This window comes from Polyodon spathula, chromosome 10 (assembly GCF_017654505.1).
Source record: "Polyodon spathula isolate WHYD16114869_AA chromosome 10, ASM1765450v1, whole genome shotgun sequence".
Lineage (NCBI taxonomy): Eukaryota > Metazoa > Chordata > Actinopteri > Acipenseriformes > Polyodontidae > Polyodon > Polyodon spathula.
The window spans coordinates 21,010,081-21,018,812 of NC_054543.1; the positions used below are offsets into that span (position 1 = coordinate 21,010,081).

General features: G+C 34.7%; 1 protein-coding gene across 1 annotated transcript; it reads left to right on the top strand.

The window, feature by feature from the left end:
* Positions 1–489: 489 nt before the first annotated feature.
* Positions 490–6,243, top strand: LOC121321614 (homeobox protein EMX2-like). Its single transcript, XM_041260620.1, has 3 exons — positions 490–1,212; positions 3,219–3,403; positions 5,679–6,243. The coding sequence occupies exons 1-3, from the start codon at positions 822–824 to the stop codon at positions 5,844–5,846; spliced, it is 744 nt and encodes a 247-aa protein (XP_041116554.1). The 5' UTR covers positions 490–821; the 3' UTR covers positions 5,847–6,243.
* The last annotated feature ends 2,489 nt before the right edge of the window (positions 6,244–8,732 follow it).

Consider the following 8,732-nt stretch of genomic DNA (forward strand, 5'->3'; position numbering starts at 1 on the left):
CCTTTTTGTTTCCGCAATAGCAATCGAGTCGTTCCTTTAGAAAAGGGAAGAGCATTGCGTTACAAATACACAGCACTCATTATAATATTAGCACGCCATTCAGTGGTTGTTTCGGTTTTCAGATATTGCACATTTTAAAATCATATACAGCCAAAGTAAAACAAATAAAAATGAATAAATAAATACATGTACAACCTCGTATGTCTTGCTTCTTTAATCGACGTTCAATTGTGTACGATAGAAAAATAACGAAATAAAATGTAAAAAATGTGCCATTCATTATATAATATATAATATTAAAAGGACAGTAGTACATGTCAGCATAGACTTATTAAAGAATATATGTAGCAAAACTTGACAAATTCCTCCTCGCTTTTTACTGGCTCTGCTCTGTATGTAAATTGCAGTAGGTGGGTATTAGGAGCGAATCCGTTCCGATTTGGTTGAATCTGCCTCTCAGTGTTCAGAGTTCCTTTTGACGCACTTAAAGAGTGTTCCCTCAACCTTAAGGCAAGTAATAGCAACCAATCATCAAGCCATTACAGGCTTCAGAGGAAGCTGTTTGTGTGATTCCAACCCTAATTAGGCTCGTGAACTAACAAATCGTTCGCACAACTGGTAAAAAAACTGATCACATCCATGGATTGTCTGAGGACTAGGTGACCACCTTACAGAAGACTTTTTCATTTATACCACAAACCTTTTTGTTGCTTTTCCATCTTAATCCTGCGACAAACTTTCACATTTTCCTGGAGTATTTTCTTTTAACGAGCTCGCCTGCTTATTTACTTGCGCTTGGGGATCTTTGACTGGTAAAAATCATGTTTCAGCCAGCACCAAAGAGGTGTTTTACTATCGAATCTTTGGTAGCGAAGGATAATCCACTGCCTGCTTCCAGAGGCGAGGATCCCATCCGACCAGCGGCCCTTAGCTATGCAAACTCGAACCAGATGAACCCTTTCTTGAACGGCTTTCACTCTAGCGGCAGGGGCGTCTATTCTAACCCGGACTTGATGTTCACAGAGACGGTTTCTCATCCTCCAAACTCTGCCGTCCCGGTTCCTCCAGTCCCACCACCACACGCTCTGGCAGCCCACCCTCTTTCCTCGTCTCACAATCCTCACCCCCTCTTTGCCAGCCAGCAAAGGGACCCGTCAACTTTCTACCCATGGCTAATACACAGATATAGGTATCTGGGACACAGATTTCAAGGTAGGTTTCGATTTTGTGTTTCATTCTCTAATTCTCTAGCCACTGTATGTATAGGGTGTCTAAACGATAGTCTTTATAGCATTACAACGAAGAAACGATCAAGCACTTCGATTTAGCAAGGCTGTGTAGATAGGATTGAAGGTGTTTTTTTTTAATTCAGATGAATAAGCCTGGGTTTACATGGGCTACTTAAATTGCCAACTGGTTATTGTAAAGAAAACAAACGTATAAATATCGAACGAATATAAATAGGTTATATGTTAAAATGTAGAAAGTTTCAGTTCATTTCAATCCTTTTTATCTTACCAAAACGCATTTCCATAGGATAGCAATTCTTAGTTTACATAGAAACATTTAAATTGTTTATTAACAGTACAAATAAATAAATACAAATAATGCACAGCAAAATGAAGACTACGAGGACTAAACGTTAAAATGGTGGGATTTTATTTAAAGGTAAATCGAGATCTGGGGAAATGTATTTTGGAAGTAATACAAATATCAATCAGAAGGAAACGTAACGTTTACAATAAGATGCAAATCCTATGTGAATTTGGAGGTTACAGAAGATAGCGTCCATTCTAGAGAGACCTTAAGAATTTGACAATCATTTGTATCCAGACGAGAAGCCGAAAACATTTACTCGCAAGTTGCTGATAATTTAATTTTTCCTTACTTTCTGACCTTTGCTGTCTGCGCCAGCAGGTCTTATCTGCGAGGCCGTGCTTCCCGGTTAGTAGTGTAATTATAGACGCAAAATTCCGATAACACACTATATTAGGATTGAACAAAATATATATCCACATCAGAAAAAGTAATGTTGTTTTAAAATAGAAATACCCTGTTTATTTTCCTTTATTAATTAAAACATGACATCGTATTTTAAATATTGAAACAAGTTACATTTTTAAGAACATAATTTGGGAAAACTTGCGGAATAATTTAATTGAATTTAATTTTAGTTAGGTTATCCTCTTTTTTAAACGTTTGTTGTTCGTCAATAACAAACGTTTGTTGAGAGAATCCTTTTCGTTTGAAAAATATCAAAGCCTTCCTAACCTGTTTTATATGATGGTTTGCAATATTGTAGTTTCTTTAACTTGTTCATAAAGATAGGCCAATTATATCCTGAAAATAAATACAATACAAAGATATAATTGATGTTCAGTCTCTAATTCCCAATCGTTCGTTTATAACGTTAAACAGTCAGAAATATATTTTGTGTAAAGTTTGAAACAACAATATATATGTTTAAAACTTGGTTTATATTAAGTGTCTACAGGAACGCTTTCAACAATTGATATTAAAAAAAAAAAAAAAACAACAACACACACACACACACACAAAACGGCCGTATACATTTCAAACACAATAATACGCCTTTTGCATACCGTCTTTAAAGTTAATGTGACAAAAAACTGAAACTCAAAAATATACTTTTTTCCAATTTTCTTATGCTCATTTCAGTTATATGACAAATTACTATAAATAGAGCACTGTTGTTTTGAATAACTGTGGTATTCATTTAAATTCTATCATGTAAATGCGGCATTTTTCCCAAATGTGTGGGCTTTCATTCAAATATTACAAGTGCTTACTTAAATACACGTTGATGTTGTTAGTGTGTTATTGAATTAATATCATGCTGTTTGTCACGTTCATGTAAAAAAAAAAAAAAAAAAAAAAAAAAAAAAAAAAAGCTAGTTTTTTTTTGTAATGTTTGTTTATAAATTGCTACAATTCTGTATGGTATTTAAAAACAAAGAAAAAAAGGAATTTAATTAATGTTGGTGTTTCTTGCGTGGTATTTAAAAAAAGATCAAACACATTTTCGTAATGGCTGCTGCTTACACATACATTTAGAGTAGTCATTGTTTCTGATATGCCATCGCAAATAAGTGCGATAGACCCAGCATTAGTCTAATAACATGGATCACTCAGAAACTGAATGAGATTGTCAAGCTGAAAGGGGAATCTAATCTCTCTCTTTGTGCTTTACTGTGTAGGGCACGAAACGAGTCCAGAGAGCTTCCTTTTACACAATGCACTGTCCAGAAAACCCAAAAGAATCCGGACAGCGTTCTCCCCGTCACAGCTACTGCGGCTGGAACACGCGTTCGAAAAAAACCACTACGTGGTTGGGGCCGAAAGAAAACAACTTGCACACAGTCTAAGTCTCACTGAGACACAGGTAAGATTTGTTTTACAATAATGGATATGTTAAGAGCCATATTGAGAGTACCATTAACTGATCAACTGCATACGTGCTTTCATAGTATTAGCTCATGCAAGTTTGCATGATGTCTTTGCGCATATTTTTTGTTTCTTTCTTTGTTTCTTTATTTTTTATTTATTATGTGGAAAGTGAACAATTAACAGTTATAACCTCGGAAAATTAGGCATGGAGCGAACGCAAAACAGAATGCATTTATGTTATCGGATAATACTATACATACATGGCCTCCTGTTGGAGACCTGTGTTGTGGAATAGTTCATTGTATATAGAAAGTATAAACACGTGTACAGGTTTTGGAGACGTTAGGCAGATTTATTTTGAGAGACAGTGGTTATGAGATTTTTTTCATTTACACCTGATCACCTGCTCAGTGTTTATACCAAAAAGAAAACATTGAGAAAGGGGTCGTATAAATATGGTAACAAATCCCAACGCCTGCACATAGTCACTTACTGAATACAAACATATGCTTATCCATAAATGTCGTTACAATTTAAAATGTTTCCTTCTGACAAAGTCGTCCAGATGATGTTTTATTGGTTTTTGGGATCATTTCACAGATTAGCTAAATTAAAAAAAAAAAAAAAAAAAAAAAAAAAACACATTTGTCGTACCGTGTCACAGGATTATTTATTTATTTTTTTATTTATTTATTTATTTATTTATTTGCTTATGAAAACGAAAGCTTTATTTTTGCTTTATGTGGAACCCGTAGCTACAGCATAAACACGATAATTATATTAATATGCGTATCAGTGATGCACAAAATAATGCTTAAATACCAACAGTTATATTCAAATAGTTTTTATTATTATTTTATAAAAGCAAGCAATCCCTTCAATAATTGACGCTGTAAGGCTATTTTTCTTCTTACATTTTTGTGTACTGTGATGCGTTACAGAATGAAGGAATGGCTGGGGTCAGCTGTCTCAAATCGTGCTGAATTTTCCACAAGTGAAACTCTGCAGTGTTAATAAAGACGAGTGACCCCTGAATAGCTACTGTCTGGGTTCAAAGCTCCTTCCAAACGTTATTGGTTTGTACGCGGATTATGTTGTAACCATTTTAAGGGCAAATGGGGTTTTGATGCAATTGTTTTTTAAAACGTCTCTCCAAGAAAACAACAAGGGGTTTGTCAGCTTTTTATTAGCTTTTTTTTTTTTTAAACAAGGGAGCGGTCACAATGAATTTCCCCCAGGCAAACGATATTTAAGGTGTTCTTTGTGCTGGATGGATTCGGAGCTGGTTGGGATCTTTTGTCCCGGTGTCAACCCCTAGCTCTTTGACAAACGAGTTCCTTTTGGAGATCTGTCTTGAGAAATGAACCGGCCTCCCCCTCAATTAGCTGTCTGAAAGCAAATGAAATGCACCTTTATTCCAGCTCAGCCTCTCAGATCAGAGACTTTTGTATATTAGGAATAATGTTTTAAAAAATTAGCTCGGTGAATTCAAGGGCAGTTTTGTATCCCTGCTATTAAAAATATTCATCTTTCGCTATGATCTCCCCATTATATAGCCACTGATAATGATCAAATCACTTGCTTTAAAGCACGCTTACCTAAATAATTATAAAGTCAATGATACATGTCAAAAAAACCCCCCCCCCCCCCCCCCACACACACACACACACATAGCTAAAGTACGTAGCCTACCGTGTGTAGTAATTATACGAATTAATACGTACTGCAATTTATTATATATTACAATATAATAGTTTAATAACTTTTTTAATTTATGTAATTTGGTATTTATTGTGTAGGTCTTTATGTAATATTTTACATTTGATGTAAGTTGAGTTTGATATTACAAATGACTTCAGTGAATATTTTCAAGATTCTTGTGTGTGTATAGTGTGTGTGTGTGTGTGTGTGTGTGTGTTTAAATAGGCTATAGTCTAAAAAAAATTGTTGAGTGGGCCCGTTATCCTCTAGTTCCCAGGTATTTTGGTTAAACAAACAATTGTACTGAGTTTTCACTTTTTCTAAATATGAATTCATATATATTATATATATATATATATATATATATATATATATATATATATATATATATATATATAAGTGTGCACGGGGGTATAGACAAATATGCAATTGGACAGCCACTTGGTTATGTATGGTGTATAATTCATGTCGCTGTGAATTCAGTAGTCTTTTGTGACACCATAAAACGTATACAACATATATCATTTAAGCTTATGCTGATATTAAAACAAAAACCCATTTATTTGTAGGTAAAAGTGTGGTTTCAGAACCGAAGGACAAAATTTAAGCGACAGAAATTGGAAGAGGAAGGCTCCGATTCACAGCAGAAGAAAAAGGGCACTCATCACATCAACCGATGGAGACTCGCCACCAAGCAGCCGAGTCCAGAGGAAATAGACGTCACTTCGGATGATTAAGAACGAGTGATCACAAACTCCAGTAGCGTGCAGCTTTCAGGATCACACAAACAAGAGCGAGGTGTTACAGAATGAAAGTGTAAAAAAGACCATCAAAACCTTTGGAAAGCGCTGAGGAAATGAGACGTCCAAAACGTGGCACTGGGGCTGGCAGAACCGTGGCATGGATCTGTCAATCAAACCTCAAGCACCAAGACAAAATGATTGTCAGGTATTACATTGTATGCAGTCCACTTAAAAATCAAAAACAGAAAAACAAAAACAATTCCAATTCATATTGGACATTTGCACTTCGGAGACCCCAATCTTAAAAATGAACGTTCCATACACGAAACCATTTTCTTTCTTTTTAAAGCTTGAATTGCATGCTATCTGTTTCCCCCAAACAGATATTAAAAAAGAGAATCCTTATGTTTTTATATATTTTTTTTTTATTATTATTTTTGCTTTAGGAGAGGTTTCTCTGTGCCTTGTGCTATTTTTTTTTTTTTTTTTTTTTTTTTTTTTACAACAATGTGCAGTTTTTAAATTGATTACTTCTGGTGTCAACCAACTTGTTTGTGAATGCCATATGCAGTAGCAGTTCTTGCTTATAGGGTTTAAAACTAAAAAAAAAAAAAAAAAAAAAAACTGAACAGGATGTATACCATGGATCAAATACTTTTACAAATAATGTTTATTGTTATGAAACGTATTTAGAAGTCCTTATTTTCGTCACCTGAAGCTTTACAAAGTTACCGTGATCCTTAGTGTGAATATCGCCCCTAACGTAAGCTGCCGCAAAGGACTGTCAATAGTTGTCGATGGCCATGACGGCAACGAGGTTTCAAGCACTGAGGTTATTCCATGTTTATAGAGGTACTCAAAGTGAATGATGTTGCTGTAACGTCCTCTTTTATCAGAATGTAAATATTGTTTGTATTTGTGTTGTTTGCTACAATTCTAGCACAAAATATACTTCCAAGAAGTATGCCAGTGTCAATATTTTGTCAATAAAGATTTATCAATTATGCTGCTCAGAGTAACTCATGAGACTTTTTTGAGAAGATTTCTTTTTTTTTTTGTTAATAGGTGTATGATTGTGAAGAATTATAATGTATTTTCAAACTCTGTGTTATTTTTATACAGCATTATTAATCCAAGCTTTGTGGTATATTATTTATGAATGAACAAGGAATTATTATTATTATTATTATTATTATTATTATTATTAATAATAATAATAATAATAATAATAATAATAATAATAATAATAATAATAATAATAATAATCTGCCGTTTATGGTTTACGACAAAGCGAGAATACAGCAAAACATTTCTTCTACAGAGTAACTGCTATGGCCCGCAGCCTTCGTTTCACTTCTTTCACGATGCAATTCAAATGTGTCCAGTCGTACGTGCTTGTTACCTGTTCGCATAGCTAAATTATTTTAAAAGTAAATTGCTGCTGCAGGTAGGAATAAACAATTTCTAAAAATGTGTGTGCATATTTTTTTCCATGTATTTTTCGAAATTAATTATATTATTTTAATGTATAGGCCTACTGTATAATAAGATACACATGGGAATATATTATACAATTGCTAAGAGGACATTACTGCGTACAAACTGTAACATTAAAAGAATGTTGCTACCAATTTTTAGGTATATAAAAGCCTTTTTTTTGGGGGGGGGGGGGGGGGGGGGTGGTTGTTTTTTCATGCTTCATTTGCTTCTGATCCTGATAGACTGCATTAATCAGTTTTATTTCCATTGACAGAGGAACCACGTCTGCTCTGTTCCCGCTACAAAGAGTCCTGCTAGCTTTTGTGAAAGTGCAAATCAGTTAGGCAATTATCATACGCGTAATATGATGGGGAAAGTGTTTGCAGCGCCCAGTGCTTCGCTTTAATCTCTTAATCCACATATCCGAGGGGGGGGATTGGACACAATTTAGGACAATCCGACTACCCCTTACACTGTGATAAGGGAAGGTTACAATGTGCCGCGAAAATAGCAGCTTTGTTTTATATCGTGCCCCAGACTGGCATTATTAGACTATACATGCACGTGCTGCACGGTCTTCCAAAATATGTATAAAACATGGTTTTTGTTTTTGTAGTTTACCCTTATCCCTACTCTTATTTTCAATCAGCATATATCATCAGTATCTCTAATATATATATATATATATATATATAATATATATATATATATATATATATATATATATATATATATATATATATAATGAGCTGTTTAATCCTATTAAGTTGGCCTATACTAACATTAAAAGACATGTGCTTTGACAGAATTTGTTTAGACAGTAATAAACCGTTATCTGTGAAGTGCGGCGATATTTGCATGTAGGCTTATAACCGGTCACTATAGGTTGGTCGCAGTCTTGTGTATCGACCTCTGTCAATATTAAACTTCAATATAAATTCCTGCGGCGGTTGTCTTTCATTTTCCACAATAAAACACTATCAGCAAATGGCAACAATTCCCAACCCAAGTTAAAAATATTTTTGTTTAATAGTAAAATAGTTTTCCTTAATTGTTTCACAACTTGATAAAGAAGCTTATTTTTTTTACAACCAGGGGGAAACACGTAAAGCGTTCTGTGCGCTATAACAGCAACACAAATCTTCAGAGAATACCATTAGCTTTGAAAACCACCTAAAAGCTTTATTACAAACCCAGCTTTGAAATAGGGGGATTAGGAGACTGAAAGGGTCCCACAATAGTTAGAAGAAAAGGTTTCATGCTAATGAGGTTAATGCCCTTTGTATCTCAGAACTGCACAACTTCATTACTCGCTATCTCAGGCTGCACCAAGCAGCTCAGAGCGCTGCAATCCGCTCCAGCTTCCCCTTCCTTGCCTAAAGAAGGATTTGATAGCAGCTC